We start from the raw sequence: 26929 nt of genomic DNA, 5'->3' as shown, positions 1-26929 counted from the left end.
AAGTAGCCCGCGACTATTGAAACGGACCAATCAGAATGCAAAAAGCCTAAACGTCATTGATGATACGGGAGCCCGTGAAGTTCAAACTGCGATTTCGCTATTATTAAGCGAGCCGTTGAGTTGCTTTCATTGGCTCAAAGGAATTTTGAAACAGTTTGAGGATAATGTAAAAAATTACGATTATAATGGCACATTTGTACATAATAATACATATTTTACAAATTACAATATATTAGTGTTTGGACAAAACTTAAATTTGGGGGAACTTCTTCCCAGTGAGATTTTAAAGAAAAATGCTTATTTTATAAATAACTATATATCTAGCCTACACTGATATATATATATATATATATATATATATATATATATATATATATATATATATATATATATATATATATATATATATATATATATATATATATATATATATATATATATATTTCCATTGATGTATTGTATGTAAACAGGGCAATATATGGTCGAGATGCAACTATTTGAAAATCTGGAATCTGAGGGTGCAAAAATTCTAAATATTGAGAAAATCATCTTTAAAGTTGTCCAAATGAAGTTTTTAGCAGCCCATATTACTACTAGTAATAGATTTGAGATATTTACGGTAGGAAATGTACAAAATATCTTCATGGAACATGATCTTTACTTAATATCCTGATTTTTGGCATAAAAGAAAATCAATTTTGACCCATACAATGTATATTTGGCTATTGCCACAAATATACTCATGTGACTTATGACTGGTTTTGTGACACTGGTCACATATCAGAATTCACTAAAAGGTGAAACTTTTTAAAAACAGATGAAACACATAAGACAGACACTACTGAATATAAAATAAAAAAAAACAGACAAGTAAATTCTTCATGACACTGTTTTATTTCTGTAGAAATGATCTAGACAAAGGAAAGGATGAATATACTTATATACTTTAGTTATATATATATACATACACACACACACACACATTATAATTTGAATCTGCTTGATCCCTATAGTATACCAAATGTTTATTGTAAAAACTAAATTCACAAACACATAACTTAAAACTCATTGAATTTTACAATCTATTAAGCTTCGCTGAAAAATTCCATCAATGAATCAAGTTCGTAGTTGTTCAAAATTGCAAGCAGCTGTGAAACCTTTGTTTTGACATTTTGTCCTTTAAATTTGAACTTGTCAATGAAAAGATCAGTGATCATACCTGTAAAACAAAACAAAATGATTTGTTTACTTATAGATGTGTCATTATTTATTTTGCAAATATGTCATTGGAATATACAGGGGTTGTGTGAAAAAAAAAACTATTAAAATCTACACTACGTAAATAATCTAAAATACAGATAAAAACGTATATATTCTACAATCAGGGTTCCTACACAATTTTCATTTCAAAATTCCATACTTTTCCATACTTTATATTTAATTATATATTTATTATATACCTTTAGAAATTCTTAATTTTATATTTAGAAAATGAAATAGGGACAATAGCCTGGATAAAGACACAAATAGTTTTCCATACTCTGATTTATTTTTTCCATACCTTTTCAAACCTGGAAACTACTCAAATCAAATTCCATACTTTTCCAAACCCTGTAGGAACCCTGTACAATACAATCTCCCATGCTCATCTGAGTTCACTTACCGTATAATCTTTCTAAGTGAGCGGGTTGTTTCTTATATTCTTCTAAGAGCTGGGCAGATTCATCCAGTATACTGCGATACTCTGGAATCAGAAAATCTGCATTCCCCTCATGCACCTGCAGCTCCTGCATACAACACACACACATGCTTGTTTTTTTGTTTTTGTTTTTTGCTGATTATTTAGTTTGTCTTTGTAATGCTTTACCTTTAAAGCATCAATAAGCTGAACTTTCTTGGCCAGAATCAGCTGATATTCTAGCTTGGGATGAATCATTCGAAGAGTATGGCTTACAGAGTCTTCATTCACCTCTGAAACCAAAGTAACAACAAACAGAGCAAGCATTTGTTACTCATCCCGGTAATATAAATTGATTAAAAATCGCTGAGCCTGGTATTAACACTCATCTCATTCTCAGGTGAACCAATCACAAGTAGTCAGCCAAGACAGATCGCAGTTTACACCTGGAATTATTATGCATCTCCACTGACCACTTCACCAAAGGGAGGGTCTCATTTATCAGACTGACATTTAACAGATCAGTTTGTGAACTCACCATAGGATATATTCAGATTGATTTTTCGCTTTGTGGCCTCTTTGGACAAAACATCCTTCAGTATGGATATGGTAGAAATGTTGTCTGATTTGAAGTTTGCTTCACCTTTACTGGAATCCATTAAAATAAGAAAACCAAAAACCATTATATAGATTGATCACAACACTTCCTCTAATAATGCAATCATCCACTAAAATCTGTATTCAACTGTGATTGGCAAAAATAGATACAGTATATGTGAAATCAACAATAGCTATGTTTCCATCTACCTATTTTGACTGAAAATCTTGGCATATTGCATGAAAAATTCTGGATGGAAATTCCAACATCTGCCTACATTTGCATAACAATTTACATACAAAATGTATATGCACAATTAAGGTGGATCAATTTTGGAGAAATATGGATTCTGACATGCCTAAACCAAAGTCTGTCATCAAAATGATAGAGTATAATTACATCACAGAACTGTCTCACACAATTGCATTTACAAATGCAGACATTCAGCCGTATAATCAAGATAACATGACAGCTTTTATTTTGCTTTGTCAACACACTAGAAATGTATGATAAATTATAAAAGAGTCCCAATTTCCCCAATTTCAGAAACTTTTATTTTTATTACAGATATTTTACGCCAGTTTCCAGGAATAGACAATTTTGTACTCCTGAAAACTGTTTTGTATAATATTTGATTTTTGTGCAGTTGAATATGCAACTTTGGATGGAAACATAGCTAATGATAAAACATAATCAGATCTTTTTAAACAAGCCTATGCAAACAAAGATAGACAGTTATTATTTATGGACACATTCCGAAAAGATGAATTTGGATATTAAATTGGTTGGCCTTACCAATAGGTGGCTTCTAGTTGCGTTCCCAAGAAAGTGTTCTGAAAGTAGAAGGTGATGCTGTCTCCTGCCGGGGTTTTCTCTGGGACCTCAGGCAGACAGAACACAACCCAGGAATGGATCTCTGCAAAACTGAACTGTCCTGTCAGTCTCAAGGTGTTCATAGGCCTAGCGATGAATTGAGAACCATGTTAATGTTCATTTGGCAAAGTAAATGCATTACATGCAAGGAAACAGGAGTGTGTCTCTAAGCTCACCGCTCCTGGTCGATTGAGTGTGTCCTCTGGTGAAGGGAAAGCGGTTTGATGTGGTACTGTCGCACTTGGCAGGTTTTGGGCTGAAGCCTTGGCGTCACGTAAGCCTGAAGGGTGCCGTACTGACCCTCTATAGACCTCACCTTAAAGAAAAATCAGGACAAAAGCTCAAACAAAATGCAATATATGTATTTATAATGGAAAACAATCCAAACTCAAAGACAATGAAATAGACACCTTCAGTTCCAGCCTAGTGGTATTTGCTTGGCACCTATAGGTGGCGAGGAGGAAGTTTCCGTTTAACTGTGGGGTTGAATGAACAAACAATGACAGTTTGGCAAACACATGTGATGTAGTTAAGTAAACTTAAAGGGTTACTTCAGCGATTAGCATATGGATTTCTATTAGTAGAAACCCTGGAGTATATTCAAATGATCGTGCTCCCCCCTCTCATATCCCCCTGAGACGAGAGATTTGTGCATTTTATTTCTGGAAAAATTACTCCAGTGGCGCAAATATTGTCAATTTGCGTCATCAGTAAAATGTTTGGCCGGACGCTAAAGACTACAGCCAGCAGAGTGAGTTATTTCTGCATGTTTTAAACTCGTACAAGGTGGGATGGGGTCGCACTCAGCTCGGCTCAGGCATTCATGGAAACGGTGCGGCCGGCGGAGCAAAGTGAGTATTTTATCTTCTCAAGTTTATTCCTATGAAAGTTAATCTTCCAAAGGCATGAACTGAAAACACGCCAGACTGAACAAGCGTTGAGAACTACTGCCGCGAGCGTGGACACGTTTACCTCAGCTCTCATCCCGAGAGCTCATTCAGCTCATCACAATGCGTGTAATCCAGAGTCCCTCACAGGAAAGGTCGACCCGCGAATTTTGCTGAAACGGGTGAAAAACATCCAACTGTGTCGGATACGGGTGCGGGTCGGACAAGGGGGAAACACGGGGATAACACAGGTTTAAAACAGTCACATGCGAACGTAAAAAAATATATGCATATTTTTAGGAACACATCTACAAAAAAATTACACAAGGCTTCAAGGGGGTTGCACACCAGAGGGGAAGCTCAGCACCGGATGCCCACATTATATATGCCACACGCGAGCTCAGTTTTGAATCCACTTTCGACAGAAGAGTTGCACGATGTGTGCATCGTGTAGCACAGGGTGAAATCAGTACATTGGCGCTCTGTGGCGCGGCAGGATTTAGAACAACTTCCTGAGTCGCCGCGGACAGGCAACAAATGCAGCCGCCGGTGTGCGTACACTCACTGAAAACAATGTGTTCGAATTTTAAAGACGTGGCACGGTGCTGTAATACATTTTGACCTGTCAACAAATGTGTAGGCCCATATAATGTTATATGCTTTTTCGGGTGCGGGTCGGGTGTCAGTTCTATTTTAAGCGGGTACGGGCGGGTACAGATTTACAAAATCGGACCTGTGCAGGACTCTGGTGTAATCTGACTCCTGCTGCGTTTGTGCGACACTTTCTCAGCGGCTAAATCACAATATATTGAACAGACACTTTCAGTTTTGAATTGTAGTGTCTGTTCTCTAACTGAACTGATTTTATGAAGATGATTGCAGTGGTGGGAAAGTAAAAGTGATTCAGTAGCGGTGGCTTTGGGAGTGGCCTTAAAGAGCTGCGAAGCGTCCTGGGAATTGTAGTCTTTCATCCCCATGAGACAAACATACATTTTCTGTCTTTTCTCAGTCTAGAAAGCACCAAATTCAAAAATAAATTCACATTTGTACTACATAAATGACCCAGTTTAAATACAGATTCATCTTCCCAGCGCTGAAGTACCCCTTTAATGATGTGGCGCATAGGATGGAACACGTGCATTACCTCTGAATCACATTCGCTGAAACTGACCACTGCTGAATTCTTATCAACATCTAGCAGGTCAATTGGAACATCACTCTGTCAGAGAACAAAAACAATAAAGCTAAATTAGTGAACATGACTTTGAACTTTGAGTAAAATATTTTTTTAATCAAATATGGATAGTGCTGAATATTATAGTTCTAAAATGTACTATATAGCAGGACCCATTGAATAACATTCTTTTCATATGTACATACCATATTATATATTAACATTAACAATGTTTCTTGAGCAGCAAATTAGAATGATTTCTGAAAGATCACGTAAAATATGTGCAAATACATGCAAACTTGGTGAGCATATGAGACTCAAAAACATAAAAAATTAGAACACTAGTGTACATTAGTGTACTATAAGCAGGATGAATCAGTGTATTGCTCTAACCTGTAGCAGCAGGTTGTCAATGGCAGTCTGCACTTCTAATGTGAGGCTGTAGCTGGCATCATCCTGGCACAATGTGAACTTGTCATTGATGCTGAAGACTGGCAAAGCGGACACAGCCGTGCTGGACTGAGAGCTCTGCTGGTATTTTTCTCTTCCCTGCAATACTTTTACTTGCAACTGCTCTAACTCAGCCCTAAAGCAAGCATAAGCAAACATGTCAGAAGGCATTTTCAAATATATACCAGTTTCGTAAGCAGATCTTGGCTGTTTTAGACTGATCATCATGGCAAGAAGCAGCTGGATGTGTAGTACCGGAGTGTGGCCACCTTGCCCTGGGTCTCCCGGCTCATCTTGATCTCATCCCCCGGGCCTGCTACCATCTGCTGAGGCTCTGTGGTGAGACCTGACACCCATCCTGGAAAGCAGCCACATGACCACATACTGCTTATGAGCTCTTAGTCTACACAGGTGAATGATAAACTGTAGAATTGTAAAGTGCTCCTCTTATGCCTTTTCAGATATTACCTTTAACATAGTGAGTAATATAGCTATTTGTGAATGTAAGATGTTGGCAAGTTTCAAAGATCAAACTAAAGTGCACGATAAATAGAGTAACTGTCTTCCAAAAGAAAGAACTGAGTCCGAAACAAATTGTTAGTAATTCCAGCCTTATTTCTGGCATGAGCTATGTAGGTTTATAACAAATTTGCATAATGTCATCCTACGATCTTCATTAGCTACCTGTGAACAATTCTACTCTCTCTGACTCATCCTCAAACACTATAGTTAGAGCTGAAGCCTGGAAGAGTTTGGTTTGTATTGTCGAGATGCAAAGTGGATTTGCTTTTGTTTGCACAGTACTGTTTTCTGCCCTTCACTCACTGCAAAAGCAAATCCACTCTGTATGCATTTTCAAAGGATGAGGATTCGGGCTCTAATTGATACAGTAAAAAACCAATGCCATCGTTACAGTTCATATTAGTGCTGAGAAAGCTTCCAGAGCTGAAATCTGGATATGGCAATCAGCAGTTTATTTCCGACAAGAGCAAAGTAAGCTCTTGGGAAGGAGGAATTTACTGATTTTATCGAATCCTTTACCTTTTTGGACACAGAGAAAGAGTATACACCATGTAAAGTATATGATTTTTGTGTGTGACATTGGATGCATGTAAAACTGTTGTAGAAGACAACAAATTTAAAAACCTTTAAAATAGCATAATAGGGGCACTTTAAGTACTGACATCATCCACACATTATTTTTCTCATTAAAACATGGTAAATGCTTTTATCTAATAGCCACAGCTAACCTGTGTAAGTTGTTGTAAGAACTTCATCATACATTTCCTTTCCGAAGCAGCCACCCTGGATTGATGTAACACTCTCAGACAAAACCTTGTAAACAGAAAGACAGTTATCACAACTGTAGTGCGGCAGAATTCAATTTGGGACATGGTCTTACTTGCTTGCTCAGAAAAAAAGGGTGCATCACCTTGTATGTTTTGTGATTTACATTCTTACACTTACATTCTCAAATCGCAGTGCCGGCTCATTTGAACCATCCAAACTGTAGACCTCCACAGTCCCGTCATCTCTTCCCACCAGGATGTCCTTTACACCATCACCAGCAATGTCAAAGGTATCAATGCAAAGCACACCTTGAAAAGAACAACACAGCCTTCAAGAACAACACAACACATTTCAATAAGCAATCAATTTTCTACACTTTTTCATTTCCTACCTCCTTTTTTCTTCTCGTTATCCAGTTCCCAACTAATAATGGCGCCAGATTTGGTTATTCGCACAAGACCCAGTTTCCCATCAGCTGTTCCATAAAGAACCTCTTCACCACCTTTTCCTGAGGACCAAGATTAGATGCATTATCATATTCTCAGACACAAACAATAAATGCTTTTCCACTAAAATAATTAACATATTTTTACCACATACCTCCGTCTCTGTTAAGAAGTTCTAGAACAGTTGGAGGTCCAGGGACTTCTACATCATACTGAAGATCAGATCCCTGATGGAGCACAAAGTGTAGAATGACTGTGGACCTGATTCTTAAAGGAGTTGTTCACTTCAGAATTAAAATTTCCTTTTAATTTACTTACCCCCACGTCATCTAAGACATTTATGTCTTTCTTTCTTCAGTTGAAAAGAAATGAAGGTTTCTCCATATAGTGGACTTCAATGTGGAACGATGGGTTGAAGGTCCAAGTTTAAGTTTTAATGCAGCTTCAAAGGGCTCTACACGATCCCAGACGACGAATAAGGTTCTTATCTAGCGAAACGTTCAGTCATAAAAAAAAGGTAAAACAACAATGCTGGACAAATTTGAAGATGGAGAAGAAAATGAGAACCGTCGTACCCAAGTGGCAACCTCTCGCGGCCCTTCTTGAAGCCAACACAGAAATGACTTAACCTGCAATTCATCGAATGGCCACTAGAGACAGGCTCTAAAAGAGAGTCAAATCTGTACCTCCCTCATGTTAAAATGCCCAGCTTTACAGCAGAAAAAAAACACATTTACAGCAAGCAGCTATGGAGGACCAAATGACTCAAAATTAAATAATTAAATAAATAATGAATTCAATAAAACAACAATTAAATGTACCAGTTTATTCTGAAATAATTAAATAATTAAAAAATTGTATTTAATAATTAAATAATTACTTTAATTAAATATTAATTAAATAAATAAATGTATCTATTTATTTTTTAAATTACATGAAATTGTTTAATAAACATTGTACAATGTTTTTTTAAGTAATTGTACAATGTTTTTTAAGTAATTGTGAGGCTCACAATTACCTCTTCCACACACACACTATTGTTGTTTAAAAAAATCTATTTTTTCATTATTTAATGTGCTTTTTCAAAAAGACGTTTTTCATAATAATATGCTGCATTTACGAATGATGGCTATTTGACGAATCATGCATTTCCAAAGCACGATTTTCCCAAAGATTTTTTTCATAATAATAGAGGACATTTCACAAATGTCAATCAACAGGCAGTGTGCGGAGCTTGGCCCTGATTGGTTTGAAGTTAAAGAGTCAACAGACATCACAGATCGATCTTTGTGTGGTGTGATGACATCACGGAACACCAAGGGTGCTTCTCTTTTCTTATTTGTGACTGAAAATGTATTTTGACTATTGAATTTTCGAAAGACTTGAAAACTATGAGAAATGTGGCTGTGTTTAAGTAAGTGTGTTTTTATCTTGATCAATTCCTACCGCCATATTAATTTACAATCAATTCCCCGATTTCCCCTTGCCACCTGCCAGAACCAGACAGAAAAAAGTAATCAATCTGAAAGAATTATCCAATCAGCGCCAAGCACCGCCCACTGCCTGTTGATTGGCATTTGTGAAATGTCCTCTATTATTATGAAAAAAATCTTTGGGAAAATGTTGCTTTGGAAATGCATAATTCGTCAAATAGGCATCATTCGTAAATGCAGCATATTATTGCGAAAAATGTCCTTTTGAAAAAGCACATTAAATAATAAAAAATAGATTTTTATCTATTTGGAAAAGTGTGTGTGGAAGAGGTAATTGTGAAATATATTAAACAATTTCATGTAATTTTACGAAATAAATAGATACATTTATTTATTTAATTAATATTTAATTTAATTAATTATTAAATTATTAAAATAACTATTTAATTATTTCAGAATAAACTGGTACATTTAATTGTTGTTTAATTGAATTAATTATTTATTTAATTATTTAATTTTGAGTAATTTTGGTCCTCCATAAGCAGAAACCTTCCCCAGTTTCTGTTGAAGCCAATACGGAAGTGATTTAAACTGCTCCAGAAGGGAGCAGAATCTCATTGAGCCCCACGTTACAGCAGAAAAAAACATGTTTACAGCCTGGTACAAATTGCGGTTTTGGTCTATATGGCTAATTTTGCCCTTCATGACAACTGTGAGGGGGTGAATTTTTTTATAACTCATTCATTTACATTATATAAAGCCTTAAAGTTCTGCATAATTAAGGGCATGGCCACTTTGATTGACAGGTGGATAGTCATTTATCCGCCGTCTATAGTCATTGTGTCACCACTCTTTGACCATTTTCTGATATCCGAGCCTGACGCGCAATACCGCGGTGCCAGCTCGTCTCTACTTTACGCTTCAAAACTGCACTTCAGAATCAGTGACGTCACAAACACTACGTCCATTTGTTTCCGTCCACAACTCATCCATTTAAATTATATTAAGCTTTAAAGTTCTGCATAATTAAGGGCGTGGTCACTTGAGTGACAGGTGGATTACCACTGTGGTCGAGCTAGGCGGCAGTGGTTTCAGGAACCAGGCAACTCAGCTCCACCCACATCCCATCTCTTTTACAGCCTATGGTTGTACCCCTCTGAAGTCCACTATATGGAGAAAAATCCTGGAATGTTTTCCTCAAAAAAAATTATATTTTCAACTAAAGAAAAGAAAGACATGCACATCTGTTACAAGAACATCAAAGTGAACTACTCTTTTAAGTATTCTATTGTGGATATTATGGCCACCAGAGATTGCTAAATTACTGAGTAACAGAGTACAGACAAAAGGTGGCAGTTATTAACAGGACTGTAGGTTGTGTCTGACTACCTGCAATACTCGAAGTACTCTGTCCTGGCAGGCCAGGATGGGCACAATGCGGCCCACTGTTTCCACAGGTAAACACAGGACGTCATTGATCTTGTCTCCTGACAGGTAGTAGTCCTGATCCTTGCAGTCACAGTAATGGTTATAAATGTAACTGGCACACACAAACAGATCTGACCCTGAAACATGCCTGTGGGAAAATAAGAAGAGATGCATCCAAAAAGACACTCTCAAATCTGCTAATTGTTAATATAGAAATAGACATGGTCTGAAAAACAAGAAGCAAGATCTCACATGGCATTGATAGTCTCTGTTAGGTTGGCCTCAAATGTAAGGAACTGTTTGCCCTTTTTAGTGTATCCCCTCACTTCAGAGCCAGAGCTCACAAAGATCTTTTCCTGTGGGGTACCCAACGCCCCTCCAAGCTCAAGTCTGGAGATCTTCTGTCCTGGGAGCGATTTGAACACAGGCTGACAAAAAAGACAGACATTTATTCTTACTTTGAAAAATGAATTTTGTGTGTTTACATTAATCTACTGTATATTTATTGGTAACACTTTACAATAAGGTTCCATTCCATTAAGGTTCTATGTCAATATATTTGTGATGAAAATCTGAATTGTCAGGAGCCATTACTCCAGTATTCAGTGTCATATGATCCTTCATAAATCATTGTAATATATATGATGTGGTGCCTAATAAACATTTATTATTAGCTTTGAAAACAACTTTGCTGCTTAATATTGTTGTGGAAACCATGATACGTAATTTTTTTCAGGATTCTTTTAAATAGAAAGTTCTTTGATGCATCCTTGCTGAATTAAGGTATTAATTTCTGTCCAAAAAATCTTACTGACCCCGAACTATCAATCGCTAGTGTACACTGAAACAGGAATCACTTATGATACATACCACAGCCTCCCCTTTTTTCATTCCAAAACAGGTCACAACTCCATCGTGATCAGCAATAGCCACCTAAAATTAGAAAATGACACACTAGAACGAAGAGATACACCAAAAACTTCATTTGTAAAGCCATCAGGCGTTGGTTAATCGACAAATGTTTTCTCCCTGTGTGAAGGGGGAAATGTCATGCACATGCTCAAATAAATAGGTGCATTGTTAAATAGCATGTTGCATGTTCTTTTACAAATGGGGTATAATCCCCAGCTACCTTGTGTTTACTATAAAACAGATTTAAGATAAAATTATATTATTATTAATATGTATTAGTCCCTGCTCAATTGAATTACTGACAATGCAATTTAATGCGGGGAAAGTGACGTATGATTAATATTATTTGTTAAATGAGGAAAGTAGTATTTACAGAGAACAGATGATGCTGGTGAGTTTGATTTACAGTAAAGCTAGACAATTATTTCAAAGGGGATGTAGATATACCTTCTGAGTTGCTTTTCGCCCCACAGAAGGGAGGAGTTTCATTGTTTTTTGAGATGTCACTCCAACCTGAGATAAAAAAAAAAAACATTAATACATTTTCATTCTCATTTTCAGACACACACATATATCAACTTTATAAATGTCAGTAATCCACTCAGCCACATGCCTGACAAATGTATTCTACATAAACCAATTAAAGATGCAGTTTAAAAGTGCATTTTTGCCCTCACTGTAAATCACAGCAGATTTACAGTAAATAAATATATAAATATATATATATATATATATATAAAACCATCTAAATATGAGGAAGATATTTTATATAGGCTTATATATATATATATATATATATATATATATATATATATATATATATATATATATATATATATATATATATATATATATATATATATAAAGCCTATATCCTCCTGGGACCCAGAAAAAAAAAGGGTTTTCGAATTTTGTATTTTACAAATGGATTTTTTGAAATTTTTTGAAAAATTATATTGTATACATATGTTATATGTCCTCTGTAGTTGACACCAGGACTCAGTTGTTAATTTTTTTTAATGAAATGAAATTGCATGTATAGGCAAAACCAATGGGATTTATTTTTAATTTACGAATACATTTTTAAGTTTTAGGATTTTTTTAAAACAAACTTTTTTTATCAGATGATTCTGAGCTATGTTATAAAATATATAACTGAATGCTTTGATATACCATCTTACTTTATGCAATATGTGGGTAAAATGGCCATACATTGATTTTCCCATTCAATACAATGTATCCATACACTGCATCTAATTAGCATATTATTGTGTTCTTGGTGCAACATGTAATGAAAAAAAGAAGTGTAATAATGGGAGTAATAATTGGCAACATTTTTTATAATAATATGTAATATTTCATAGGAATTTTGATGTAATTTATTTCCCTATTTACTTGTTGTGTCTCCAAAATGCCTGATAAACATGACTTATGTCCTGGTGTCCGATACAGTGGACATTTATGAAATCAATGCCCTGTTTTGTAACAAAAAGTCATATTTTGATTAGAAACCCCATAGCATTTTCCTGAGATGTTGATTTATAACAAACAATTTGAAAATTAATCAGATTTAAATTATAATGACAAAATATTATCATACTTCCATAAGAGTGCTAAACATTAATGTCAGCCATTTTTAAAGACCAAGAAGTTGTTGTTGTCCTGGTGAAACCTCCAAACATTTGGTATCAGTGCAAAGCCCTGAATGTGCTCTTTAAAGGACATCCTTACTCAAAACTGTGAAGTGTGTGATGTCACAGAAACTCACTCAAATATAATGTCCACTACAGTGGACAAAAGTCTATTACTGGGTCCCAGGAGGATATAAAATATTTAGATGGTTCAATCAAACGTTTAGGGTCATTAAAACAATATACCCCGCGGACATCACTTTTGACCACCACAATATAAATGTGTGCCTATAACGTTACATATAGCAATGAATGATGAAGTCTTACCTGGAGATAATCAACGTGGTTTAAATTTAACTCCATCTCGCTTGTCAGAATAATCACTCCACAGACTCTATGACAGGTTAACGGTGTTTTTTAGTTTAGCGTTGGTGATTGAAGATGTTCCAGTGTAGTTCTCTGTAATTTATTCCACAAGGCGCGAACGTTACTTCGAAACAGAAATATATATTTCGAGCTTTTCCGATAGACATATAACACAGTGGTCCCGCTAGTCGTCACACAACCGACTGGATTATCCTGCGGATTAGTTAGTTGCTGGCGGATTCTCCTGCATATAGACTGGCTAGCGTTAGCTGTTAGTTTGTCCGCTTTCTACAATATGTTTCACGTCGCGTTAATATGTAGCAACCCCCATTCCGCTTAGTCGTAGACATATATCCAAACAATATGCGTCAATTCGCAGATAAAAATAATAATCAAACTAAGTACAACAGCAAAAGTGTTTTTGTTTGCAGCTAACACGTTTATCCTGCAGCGCCGCCATGTTTGTCAGCTAACCAAACCATCTCTGGTTACTATGGTAACTGCAACGCGATTCGTTCAAAACACTGACAATATTTTTTATTTTATTTTAACTCCGAAGCATAGCAACACAATTTTATATGAACGTATTTTTTTTTCCTGATACCATTAAAACCTGATAAAAATGTGGATAAAGGAAAACAGATCAGGAAATATTTATTAGGGGAAAAAAACAACAAAAATTCTGAGTAATCCATTCTTCCATTCTTTTTTCTCTCTTTTGATAATCCATTCTTTTTTCTCTCTTTTGTTTTTAGTTACATGTTATGTTAGTTTGTTATTGAAGCTTAGGCATGTTTTGTAATCACTGTCTAATAGAACTGGAAAAGAAAACTGCATGGGGAAACCCATCAACCAAACAAAACATGTTATGTTAGCAGTTTGCTTGGTTTGGTCAGGCTGGTTTAAGGTGGTCTACCCCTCTAAAACCAGGTCTGAATCTGACTCTGGTTTGGGAGACTAGTGAAGACCATGCAGCAAACCCTTTTGGGCAATCTATCTATTGATCTATTGTGGATGTTTTTAAAAAAGCAAAACATAGGCTACACATTCGTTTTTATACCATAATGGGATTTTCCCATGCAATGTCTGTTGTTATGACTATTGATATTTTATTTATGATCTCTAAACTCAAACTAATCTTTCTGCACATTTAGTTTTTCTTCAGTCGTTTCTCACCATAGTGTAGGTGATTATAGGAACATCAATAGTCACACAAGGGGAGTGGATGTGACTCAACAACAGCAGGAGGGGGTGCAGCTGCACAGAGGACTTCAAGCATCATTCTCATTTTGCTCAACACCAAAGAGACACAGGATGCTTCCTTGCGGATTATAAATGAAGAGTTAATGACAGAGGGACATTAAGGACACCCGACATGGATAAATCTTGCATACTAAACTACATATCACCCAGCTTCATCAGAGGAGTCCCTGAAAAGTAGTTTCATTGCAACTGATGGCATCCCCAAGGAGGTTCCTGGTGGCGTCCACATCCTTGCCTCTTACAGCGGGATGGGGCTGGAACCTAAGTGTGTATGTGGGGCTCTTTACAGTCCTGCTGGCTCTGATGGGACTTCTTCTGTGGATGCTGCTAAAACAGCTCAGGAACTCTGTAGGCAATAACACCCTTCAGCCACATCTGGGTTCTTACAGAAGTCATATGTGAGGGAGAAACATCGGATAAAAGATGAAGACACTTTCAGGAGGATTCAGCTCTGATTTCTGAAACAACTGGACAATCAAAGATGTGACTGAAAATACAGTGCCTGGGAGTGAAGAAAGAATACAAAACAGTATTGAGGACTTTTAAAGCTTTAAAAAGGAAATGTGAGATGTATTTATGACTTTCATCTATAACATGACAAATGTTCCAGCATACATAATTGGGTTTAGGTTTTTTAAGGATTCTTGTAGATCCTAAATATTATTCTGCCATTAGTTATATGTAGAAAGTATTTACTATGCAGAGTTAACATTAATTCAACTTATATTAAAGCACTCACAAAAGCACAGTTTTGTCAGTAAATATACACTAATATATATTTTCAGAGTAAGAATAGATTTTTTTTTTACTGTTTGTCCTTGGCATGAAGAGGGTTATTTATGAACGAATGAGGGAAATCAATTATATGTTGCTTAGGCTATTAAGGAAATGTCTTGAATGAAAAACGATTTTCCACTCAATACCTGTCACACTCAATACTGTTTAATCTTCAAACATAACATTTGTGTTGCACAACATTCTGATAGCTTTGTAAAAGACAGCTGCAAATGTGTACATCTTTTCCCCCTGTGTCCTTGCATATCTTTCAGTGGTCCTTTATTGTTGTTTCTTTGGCAGACAGGTGAATAAAGTTATTAAACCTATAATAATGGAGATGGAGAAAAATGTTCCTCTCAAAATGTTAAAACAAAATGAAAACTGAAAACTGTGACAATGTTCACACTTTGATTTAAGTGGTGTCTGAACAAGCAGTGGTCCAGTAAATCATCTTCATCTCACCAACAACAACAAAAAAGTCAACTCTGCTGCATTTATTCCATGTTTACATGTGAGGCAAGTGAGGAAATTAAATTCACACCTCGCTGCATATATACTTGAGCAGTTTAGCCAAACAAACTACAGGGTTATTAAAATTAATATAATAACTGGCACGCTATTTGCTTGGCAAGTCCACCACCCCAATCAATTTTTCAGCAAGAAGTGTATTTTAGTTATACATTATTTCATTACAGCAAAATAACGATTACTTTGCTGTGTTGAAGTGATTTATAAATACTATAAATAAAATAAGCATCTCATTAAACATCACTGGCAAAAAGCATAATTCTTTAAGGAAGCCACAGACAATAATTCTACTATATTGCCCATCATTCACTATTTGGAGAGGGCTGCTCAGTGCTCTGGTTATTACTTCTGTCACAGCCTGATGCTGCTATGAATAATATTCAAAAGATTGATTAAGTTCAAAGCAAAGGCATTGAGAAAAGACAGACATCAAGAAAAAGTCTGCACGCACACACACACACACACGCAATGATTTTAGCTTAAAGTTATCAAAAGTTGTATAATTTCAAAGTATGCAAAAACCTAGAAATATTATTCATATTATTGCATAACATCACCATTTTGAGAGCTCGTATCCCAGACAAATAAGTCATTTTACATTAAACAAATGTTTAAAATGTAATTTCCACTGCATTTGATATCAAATGTAATTCTCAATTCAAAATGGGATGGAAATTATAATTTTGTGAAAATGTGATTTTTTATTTATTTATGTTATTGTTATATCAGCATCTGTGACTATTTTCGTGATAAGATCAATACATTAAAAATAAATATAAAAACAAAATGAACACAGCTGTAGCAAAAAAACAAACAAACAAAACAATTGATAACCATCTCACACAAATTTAACAAACATGATATAAGTTTTCATTTCAATAGGCCTTGATTAAAAAAAATAAACACTTAAGATTATTCCTATAGTGAAACATTTAGAAAAACATCCATTAAAGAACTTTCTGTGTAAAAATGTTGCTTTGTGACGTGCCAACAAAACATGTTTTATAGACAAAGGGGAACATGTGACACAAAAAATAATGACAAAATTCTTTGACGATGCTGTTAAAATTCAATAATGAGAGTGTGAAAACTGTATTTTAATCGTCTATTTTCTGAAAACCATGCAAGTGAACAGCAATAAGTGTGCATGTGGACGTGGAGTGGTGTAAACGGTTTAAAACTTTGTCTTTTGTCATTTCTGACCAGTAATTGTTTTTAAGCGTCTTATCTAGCCTACTAGATGCAATTTAAACACTTATAAATAATATAAAGTACACACAGCTATTGACACTTAATCTGTCTTACACTGTTCTCCACGAGAGTCAACAAGATTGACAGCTGGATTTGTGGGCGTGTTCTAAATACAGTTACAACTCATTCGCTAACGGTTGACGCGCCAGAAGTCTGACCTCTCGCGCACAGGTGACAGAATACATCAACAGGTAGGCTACGTTCGCTTTCCTGAATAGATAACGTTCTGTAGCAGCCGGGTTTAAACGTGTAAACGGACATTATTTATATAGCGGCTTACAGTCATGTAGTTTTCGATTCTAGGAGCTTTAATTTTACAGTGACGAGATTGCAGAATTGTTCTAATAAAGTTAACTTTCTTCTCTATTTCTTTTCAGAACTTCACATAGGCTAGTGCTTCCTGTACATGTACAAATGGTAAGTGTGGAGTTGCATTTGTAAAAAATTTAGGACTTTGTCTTTTGTTATTTTGTGTGTTTATATCTGGACTTACTGTAGCCTATGTGTGCTAAAATGTTTTATTGGTTGAACATTAAGTAGGCTATACAAAAACAATTAGTATGACTGATATGACTAATAATTATAATTTGTATCATCCAAAAATATACATTTTTTTAAATATATTTTTTAATATATAATATACATTATTTTTTAAGGTGATTATTTTTCACAAACATTACGTTACACAAGGATGGTGATGGATGATTGGAAACCTACTGAATAAGTCACTGTGGCTTTATCATCCCAGCCAGTGCCAAGGAAACCCCCATATACTGTGTAGTACATAGACAAGGATTAGTAATGCTTGGGCTGGCATATCATGTGTTGTTTCTTAAAAGATTAATGCTATGACACAGGCAGTTTTACAAGGTGACATGAGTCTAATCTAAGACATATGTGTGTTTTCTTAGCAATTTATTATAGAAAGCATTGGCGCAAGGAAAGATTAAAGCTACTTCTCTTGATATCGATTTGGACTGAAGGTCTCAGGGTTAACTGATCCCTAACCTTCAGCCTGAACTTGAACCCTAAACGCAAACCCTATACCTTCTCATCCTTCACCACAGCACTATCATTAACCCGAACCATAGTCCTGGTCTATCTTTAATCAGTCAAGTATAGTATAGATTACAGACACTCTGTGTGTGTATGTGGTGTTTACAGAGCTTTTAAATGGCTAACAGAAAGATTACAATCACAATGATAACAAGAATTGTGGATTTGGTTGCTTCTAGCTTTTGAAAGGTCATCTAGAGACTGAGAGCACATTTATTGCTTACATTTTACAGAATTATTTGTTTATATCCCCTGCCTGCTACTATATACCTGATATTCAGTATTTCCACAAGATAATGATGAAAGACATGCAAGTTTAATAATGTTTCTTCATATTCTCAAACACCTGAGCTGGCTAATCTATTAAGAACTCACCCGCTCCAGATGTCATCAGATGTTTTTTATTGTCTTGAATTATTTAGCTTAATTATTTGTGTGTGAAATGTCTCTATTTAGCCACAGTAATAATAACAAGACCCTGCAAATATCAAACCTGATTTTCTGCTTTTGTAATATAAAACATATTTTGCTCTGCAAACTTTTCTGATGTGAGCTCATTTTTAACAGCCAGCTAGGGCTGTAAATCATTATGATACTCAGAATATTGTTGAATATTCAAGTAATATTTGTAGTTAACCTGACCCATTGTGCACTTTAGTTGTGAAGAACAGAATAACGTCAATTTCCATTAATAGTATATATTCTAAAATAATTTTTTTTGCGCCCATTTTGGTTTTGTATTTTCTGCAGGCAACCCGCGGAAGTGTGAAACCCTTTGTGAACTTTAATGCAAAGCACGATGCAGACGTTTTGCGCAAGGCCATGAAAGGGATTGGTGAGTCAATCAAATCCGACCTTTAAAGTTCGTATTCTTGTTTTGTCAAGATCTAGATGTTTATTTCCTGATTTTTAATGGTCAGTTAGAGGGGACTTTCTTACTTATACATAATTAGCAATCATGGTGATGTGCCTGAACTTAGTGGGAACTATTTTATGCAATGTTAAATAATAATTGCTGTTAGCAAATTATGCTGATCAGTGGACTGATCTCTTGTTTAAGCTGGATTCTTTGTTTTCAGGCACTGATGAAGATACCATTCTCATGTTGCTTGCAGCTCGCAGTAATGAACAACGACAGGAAATAAAAGCAGCCTATAAGAAAGCTCATGGCAAGGTGAGTTAGTGTATAACATTATTATCTTGCGCCAGACCAGGAATAATGAGTTTTCTGAAGGGGGGGGGGGGGGGGGGGGGGAGATGTCCTAATGCTATTTCATGCATTCTGAGTTTTTACACTGTTAAAGAGTTTGAGTCTCATGTTAAAAAAATAGTTTCTATGCCAAAAATACTCCTTCTGGTTTCTCACCAGTTTCGGAATGCAGAAGGTGTCCCTCTATGAATTAATAAAGTCAAATGTCTGTGTTTCAGTTTGTAAGTGCATAAAATGTAAACAACATTATTCAGAAGTTATCCATAATGCGATGCAGTGGCGTAATTTGTTTTAAATGGATGAGCTCTTCGGAAAGAGTCGGTACAGCTTATCTGTCTTTTATAAATCTAATAAAACTAAAGACTTTTGATAGGAAGGATGTGAGGAACACTACCCTGTAGGTACTCAAGATTAACATGAGATTGGCTGAAACCAAATATAGCTTCTGAAGTATATCTTTGGAAAATGATAGCACAATATAGGAATTCTGTTCAAAATTAAGATAAAACGTATTCAAACATGATTGTTGTTCCATTCAATTTCTTAGAAACACTGCGGTGCATCAATAGCAGTATATCTAGATTACTTTTTTATTGTTTTGGACACACCCACTTATTGATGTTGCTATAATTCAGTGCTGACATGAACATCTAAAGTGGTGGTAAAATGATAATGAGTTTCACATCTACAGTTTAATGGGCATTATATTTTCTTCTGTTTAATGGGTTATGTTCTCTCTTTATTTCTCTCATGTTGTCCCTTTCTACAGGATCTAGTGAAAGACTTACGGTCTGAGCTTGGAGGGAAGCTTGAGGATATCATTGTGGCCCTCATGGATACACCCACAATATATGATGCAAATGAACTTCATAAGGCCATCAAGGTAACATCAAACATTTCCACCATCTATGGGGTATAATTCAAACTAGAATAAGAAAAAAATATAACAACAAATTATGAAAATGCTTGTCCATTGTGATACACCTGAGCTGATCTTAGATTGGTTATCTTTTTAACTGTTTTATTTTCTTACAGGGAGTGGGTACTGAGGACAAAGTTTTAATTGAGATTCTGGCCTCCAGGACATGTGATGAGATAAAAGATATCATCAAAGCTTACAAGAAAGGTAATGTTCATTGTGCAGGCACAGGTTTAGGCTCAATTTAAAATACCCTACCATTACAAGGCTGATCCATGACCACGTCCATTTATATTTATTTTGAACACTCCAAATAATTATTTTAAAATGCCAAGGATCAATCATTTGGTAAATGTCCGCTATAAGCCTGGGGTTTCCGTCCCCAAAGATGCCCTATTGCCTGTATTGCAAACAAACAGGCCATATGGACCAAAGTAAGGTGAGAGAATGCATGAAAGCCATCTGATCAAGATATTTGAGAGGACTCCATCACTGTTACAACTGATCTCTTCCTATTAGACTCAGTTCAGAACAATAAGCGTCAATTGTCGAGATAAGTGTGAACAGTAAATAGACCCTGTCTCATATGTCCTGATCTAGAACATGGAGCCAAGCTGGAAAAAGACATAATGGGTGATACGTCAGGACATTACCAGAGGTTGCTGGTGATCCTTGTACAGGTAAAAAAAATAACTATGGGTTTTCAGTTTAAAAGGAAATGAAATAGAGAGCCTAATGTACGTTCTGTAGACAGAAAAAAAATATATAGGTATAATTTCCATTATTTCCAATCATTATTAAAATACAGCATATCATTATCAATAACATATATAAAATTACTCATACTGTGATATATGATTTTGGTCATAGTCTAAGAGGGGAAGAGATAAGAGGGAAAGATGCTAAAAAAGGTAAAGAAATGAAACCGAGCTGCTTCCTCTTGGAATGATAACATGAGCACCGGTGAAGTCATCCTTAAGTAATTAAAAAAAGCTCTTGAGTTAATGTTGTGGAGAAGATTAAATGGTTCTCAGGGGTAAAGTGTAGGTAATTCAATATCAGAGTTTACCAGGTTAGGGAAAATTCCACGGGCCATCTCAGGATATATGATGGTGGAGGAGGGCTGATGTTTCTCTGATGTTCTCTCACCTTGGTTATGTTTCTGTTCCTATACACAGGCAAACAGGGAGAAGGAGGTGGATGAGAGCAGAGTGGAAAAAGATGCCAAGGTGAAGTTCAAAACAGTCACACTTTTGGAAGATTAAACACCCTCATAATATCTTATACATTTCTTAAAGGGACAGTTCACCCAAAAAAAGAAAATTCTGTCATTTACTTTCCCTTGTGTTGTTCCAAACCTAAATGAAAAAAGAAAGAAAATAAATTTACATTTTTGGGTCACACAATTTTGTGCTTTACTCATCACAAAATATTGTTTTATTCACATTGTTTTAGCCCTGCAATATTTTTTCTTTGTTAGGCAGAATATCCAAGCATCATTTTCCTTGCAAAGTGTATGATGATTTATACAGTCAAGCTACAAAAGAGACAAAGAAGCAGCATAAAAGTAGTTCATATGACTTAACCACTATATTTAAAGTTTTAATTATACTGAACACATGCTTGGACATTGTGTCTAATAACTTTTGTGTTTTGCTAAATGAATTGTGAGTGTTTTGAAGCTATTGTTATAAATTGTGCCAAATGGTATTTGATGGATATCAGATCCGCAGGTTTAAGTTGCGAACCGCAGAAGTGTTTGTTTGTTGATCGTGTTTCAGGAGCTGTTTGCCGCCGGACAGGAGAAATTTGGCACGGACGAGGACAAGTTCATCAACATACTTGGCAACAGGAGTGCAGAACACCTGAGAAAAGGTGCGCGTTTGTATATGTGTGTTCAAAGCCTTTTGATGCATTCAGAATCGCCTTGAAGGGCCATCCTAATGGCTTCGGTGTTCCTGTTTCAGTGTTTGATGCCTACAAAAAGATTGCCGGCTGTGACATTGAAGAGAGCATAAAAGATGAGTGCACAGGAAACCTGGAAGCACTGCTGCTGGCTGTGGGTATGAAAACCTCTGCAGTGTGGCTATACGTACATCCTTTTAATAACCTTATTTTGCTATTTGGATGGACTGAACATCACTCTATAATGAAAATTATAAGAATCGTTCACCCCCCTAAAAAAAGTTATCTCTGGTAAAAGCTTTAAGTGAATAAAAAAAGGCAAACTAAGATGATCAGAAGATACAAGGGAAAGTATTTACTCACCATGTAATCACAGGACTGTATGCTGTTATGTTTATATGTGGAAGACAAATTAAAACTTTTTAAAGAATGTCCTGGTTAAGTTCAGTTCAATTTTCAACAGCCAGGAGGTGTCAAGCAACAAAAAAGCTTTTGTCGGCGTGAAGATTATCAGGGCAAAACAACCCCAATTTCAGTCTATTCCTCACATAAAGGTGCTTTCATGGTCACTAGTAACTGTAATTGAATGACAAAAGCTGCATAACAATAATAACAGCATACAGGTTAAGACATTTGGGAGAGTAAAACCTTTTAACTGAAAAAAATGTATTTCTCTCTCTCTCTCCTTTTAGTTAAGTGCGCAAAAAGCGTGCCTGCTTATTTTGCTGAATCCCTTCGAGACTCAATGCGGGTATGGAGGCTTATTTCCATGAGAATCTCATCAATTTTTTTCTCCCTCTGACAATCATGAATTGGATCATTTGTTGCTCATTTTGGATAATCAAAAGCTGACACTTCAAGTGGAAAAATCAAAACAACGTGTGGCCTGCTTAGTAAATGAATGTGTTGGTGTGAATGATAATGAAACAAGTTCAGACATTATTGGTTTGTTTATTTACAGCGTGCCGGCACTGATGACGAGACTCTCATAAGGATCATGGTGTCAAGGAGTGAGCGAGATATGCTGGATATCAGAGCAATATACAAGAAGAAGTATGGAGAATCACTCTATAGCACCATACAGGCAAGTTACACACACACACACACACACACACACACACACACACACACACACACACACACACACACACACACACACACACACACACACACACACACACACACACACACACACACACACACACACACACACACACACATTCTCTCTGAATAAATCTTAAATCTTAGAATGGCCTTTGTATGTATTTTTAGGAAGATACTGACGGAGATTACCAGAAGGCCCTCCTCTACCTGTGTGGTGGTAATGATTAGAAATATGTAATATTTTGTGCTGATTATTCTTTTGTGCTGAGTCCTTATCTGATTTTCAGCTTTCTTGTGTACGTTTTCTCAGTTGTGTTTATTTTTACATCTTCTATGTTTCATGGTCTGAGAATAAGTAGTTTCAGTGTTGGAGAATACTCGGTTTGATGGTTTTGGTGTGATGTTTAGTGCATTGATTCTTTAACAAGATTTAATGGTTAAGCTTCTGTTTAGCTTAATTCATTGTATCAGAATTGTGTGAAGATGTTAAAAATAAATTGTTATGGACCATATTAATGTTTTGTAGTCTTATGCAGTTCCTCATTTTGTTTCACTAACTCAAAATAATACCTTTTAAAATATATATTGTCAGTAGATGGCAGTATTGTTCTAACAAATCTTTCAGGTTTACTCAGACTCAAATGCAGTTTTTCTTAATAAAATGACTTCCTTGATTTTCCTTACACATACATATTAGCATTTTAATTATTTAAAGGTGCACTATGTAGGATTTTTGCAGTAAAATATCCAAAAACCACTAGGCCAGTGCTATATATTTTGCTTAGTTGAGTTCTTACAATATCCTAAATGTTTCCAACTATTTGTAAATTGTGAGAAAATTTCTATTTTAACCAAGGAACTTAGACGTCTAAGAGAGTCGCCCGTCAATTGCATCATATCCGGTTACCCTCAGTTTTATTTGGTAGAAGTGCTTTAGGCCTACTCTTAGCAGTGTGCAACAAGTGTTACAGCAGCCGCTGAGCCAACCCACAGGGTAACGCCGTAACTTAATTTTAAACACACTTAAATGTATCTAATATAGAGTTGCGTTACCTCATACACATGACCAGAAAAGCAGAAATGGTGCCGGCGACTGTCCCGTCATAATAAAAGTCCCACTGCTCATGAGCCATGTGTTGCTCAACAATCGCTCCAGTGGCCTTGATCAGCTCCTCAACACTCGGTCCTGCTCTGCTTCATACTACAGTAACGTTTATAATCGCATCCATGAATATGATTTCCGCCCGAGTCTTATCCCGATTCTTTTCCACCGGCTGTGCGGTGAAGACCACATGTCCCAAGATTCTGAGCTCAAACAAGATCATAATTACACAAAAAAATTTAGCAGCAAAACTGTTGATTATAACAAATGTTTCTTGAGCAAATCAGAATATTAGAATGATTTCTGAAAGATCATGTAACACTGAAGACTGGAGTTATGATGCTGACAATTCAGCTTTACCATCAAAGCAATAAATTACATTTGAAAATATATTCAAACAGATTTAAAAAATAATATTTCACAATATTACTGATTTTTTTTTTAATCAAATCATTGCATCATTTGTGAGCATAAGATACTTCTTTCAAAAACATAACTGTGTAAATGACAGAAAACACACACAGCTCAACTTCTGTAACTTGAATAGAATTTAAAATGTTTATGGACTTTAACTTTTAACTGTGAATTATGTGCCAGTATACACTAGCTAACACTAACATAGATTTGACTGTGGTTTCAAAAATAATTTCTCTAAATTAAATTTTCAAATGCTCCACACTGCTTATTTTATAATGGGAAAAGTATTTTTCACCTAAAATAAAACTAAACTATTTTAAATTACACTGATTCTACTGTTAAATATTATGTGCTTGCTCAATGTTCAGATATTATTTAGATATTTTTCAGCGAATAATGAAAAATTTCATACACATTCATACACCTGATAATAAAATTATTCTTAAAATAATGGCAGAAGATGGAATTAAATAGTTACTATCCCTGTTATTAAATGTTTTTTTGGTGTCATAATCAAATTAAATTAATTTAAAAAAAATCTGAATTGAATATACATACATAGCAATATGAGTATAAAGATGTTGAGACTTATAAGATCATGTGTTTTATTATGTGTGGTATGTGGATTGTGTGTGTGTGTGTGTGTGTGTGTGTGTGTGTGTGTGTGTGTGTGTGTGTGTGTGTGTGTGTGTGTGTGTGTGTGTGTGTGTGTGTGTGTGTGTGTGTGTGTGTGTGTGTGTGTGTGTGTGTGTGTGTGTGTGTGTGTGTGTGTGTGTGTGTGTGTGTGTGTGTGTGTGTGTGTGCAGATAAAAAGCTCTAAATCGCTTTACTAAATCCCAACACTGGCACTCTCAGCACAAAGCCCTTCATTTCTCTGGAGGACTCCAGGATGAAATTTATTAAGGTCATTATTTTAGCCAATCAGAGTTCAGAATGTCAGGGTGTGCGATCAGGCCACCTCAGTCAACATGGAAACCATTCATGAAGCCCCACCCCACAGGAGCCACCAGGAAGTAAAGGATCTCATTGAGAGGTAACATGAGAGCAGTGTTTGAATTAATCACAGTGGGAGATGAAAGTATGGAGAATATTAAGTAACAATTTGGCATCACACACATAAGTAAACACCACACCTTCATTAATAGATGAAAAGATATTTGGTTCTACTAAACATGTCATTGTTTCAGTGAATGAGCTGACAAACAATTGTCATTTTTTCATTAAATGTCATGCAACACATTTATCTGGGAACTATATGAGATCAAGTTAACAGGTATTCAAATGAATTCTTTATGTGAATACCTGTTGAAAGCTTATCCTTGGGCAAAATAATGTGATTTTGGGCGCAGTCATGTTCCACACATTTTTATACCATTGCTTTTTTATCACATTTCATCAATATTAGCAAATATAAGTTCATAAAACAAATGTATGTATAACATATATAAAACTTGTATTCATTGTGTTACCTTTCTTACAAGTCCAGAAATTATAAAAAATACCAGAATATATAATGAAAAAGTCAGCAAACTGCAATGTTGTTTATGGAAAGGAGAGGCCGCAACATATAAGAGTGTTTCATTTCATAATCTAGGCTTTTATGACTACCAGAAACCCACAAAAGTCTAAAATCAGTTTTGTGTGCTTGAGTGTTTTGGTTCATGACTAACCAACACAGAAAGAGCTGCATCCAGCAATGTGTTTTATCTGAAGTTTCAAAACAGCAATTTACTGCTTTTATAGAACATATTCCAACTCTTTATGAGAGTTTTAGTCATTCCTAAGAAACAGTAAAACTGTAAAAGCAAATAGTAATACAACATCAAAATTGTAATGAAGGCAATTATGGCGTGTATAAAAATATTAGTGTATTATAATCTCAAGAAGCACGTGGCTTCTGGAATGCAAGGATCACTGCCGGAGTAATTAATCTGGGTTTAAACCAAAGATCTAAAGCCATTCAGTGTTACTACTCGAGAGTACATGTAAGAACAAACATCCACTTGTGCACACACAATAATACACACAGGTTTACAGGGACATTCCATAGATGTAAAGGTTTTTATACTCTACCAACTAATAGATTCATCCCCCTACACTAAACCTATCACAGAAAACGCTCTGCATTTTTTATTTTTTTTTTATTTAGCATGTTTATTCTGCGGGACATCAGCATGTCCTCATAATGTGGTGCGTGGCCTGAAACCTGAATAGGACTTTGCGTCCCCTAA

The 26929-nt window shown here is 35.6% G+C and overlaps 2 protein-coding genes across 2 annotated transcripts; one reads left to right on the top strand and one right to left on the bottom strand.

Annotated features, from left to right (window-relative positions):
- Positions 1 to 1010: 1010 nt before the first annotated feature.
- bbs7 (Bardet-Biedl syndrome 7) lies at positions 1011 to 13634 on the bottom strand. The gene is made up of 19 exons (XM_067456511.1): positions 13128 to 13634; positions 11617 to 11682; positions 11128 to 11190; positions 10510 to 10685; positions 10219 to 10405; positions 7551 to 7623; positions 7342 to 7458; positions 7128 to 7258; positions 6911 to 6995; positions 5916 to 6018; positions 5604 to 5796; positions 5181 to 5255; positions 3560 to 3625; positions 3326 to 3465; positions 3072 to 3236; positions 2217 to 2326; positions 1868 to 1971; positions 1664 to 1787; positions 1011 to 1219 (listed from the first exon to the last, which is right to left on the bottom strand). Exons 1-19 carry the CDS (start codon positions 13161 to 13163, stop codon positions 1086 to 1088), a joined length of 2148 nt encoding a protein of 715 aa, XP_067312612.1. The 5' UTR covers positions 13164 to 13634; the 3' UTR covers positions 1011 to 1085.
- Positions 13635 to 17126: 3492 nt separating this feature from the next.
- On the top strand, positions 17127 to 23676 carry anxa5a (annexin A5a). Its single transcript, XM_067456510.1, has 13 exons — positions 17127 to 17176; positions 17363 to 17402; positions 18792 to 18876; positions 19121 to 19215; positions 20021 to 20134; positions 20287 to 20377; positions 20771 to 20850; positions 21349 to 21399; positions 21952 to 22045; positions 22138 to 22233; positions 22768 to 22826; positions 23037 to 23159; positions 23348 to 23676. Exons 2-13 carry the CDS (start codon positions 17400 to 17402, stop codon positions 23405 to 23407), a joined length of 951 nt encoding a protein of 316 aa, XP_067312611.1. The 5' UTR covers positions 17127 to 17176; positions 17363 to 17399; the 3' UTR covers positions 23408 to 23676.
- The last annotated feature ends 3253 nt before the right edge of the window (positions 23677 to 26929 follow it).

The sequence above is a fragment of the Pseudorasbora parva genome, chromosome 11 (genome assembly GCF_024679245.1).
Source record: "Pseudorasbora parva isolate DD20220531a chromosome 11, ASM2467924v1, whole genome shotgun sequence".
NCBI lineage: Eukaryota > Metazoa > Chordata > Actinopteri > Cypriniformes > Gobionidae > Pseudorasbora > Pseudorasbora parva.
Note: the sequence above shows the minus strand (reverse complement) of the source record. Positions and strands in the feature narration are given on the sequence as shown.

Excerpts from the sequence above, each read along its gene's own strand:
- bbs7 (XM_067456511.1), bottom strand. The coding sequence starts at position 13,163 with ATGGAGTTAAATTTAAACCACGTTGATTATCTCCAG. Across the intron at positions 7,624-10,218 it reads GAGTACTTCGAGTATTGCAG|GGATCTGATCTTCAGTATGA; the intron begins GTAGTCAGACAC and ends GTGCTCCATCAG. Across the intron at positions 6,996-7,127 it reads CGGCACTGCGATTTGAGAAT|GTTTTGTCTGAGAGTGTTAC; the intron begins GTAAGTGTAAGA and ends TCTGTTTACAAG.
- anxa5a (XM_067456510.1), top strand. Across the intron at positions 20,851-21,348 it reads TGCTGGTGATCCTTGTACAG|GCAAACAGGGAGAAGGAGGT; the intron begins GTAAAAAAAATA and ends TCCTATACACAG. Across the intron at positions 22,827-23,036 it reads CCCTTCGAGACTCAATGCGG|CGTGCCGGCACTGATGACGA; the intron begins GTATGGAGGCTT and ends GTTTATTTACAG.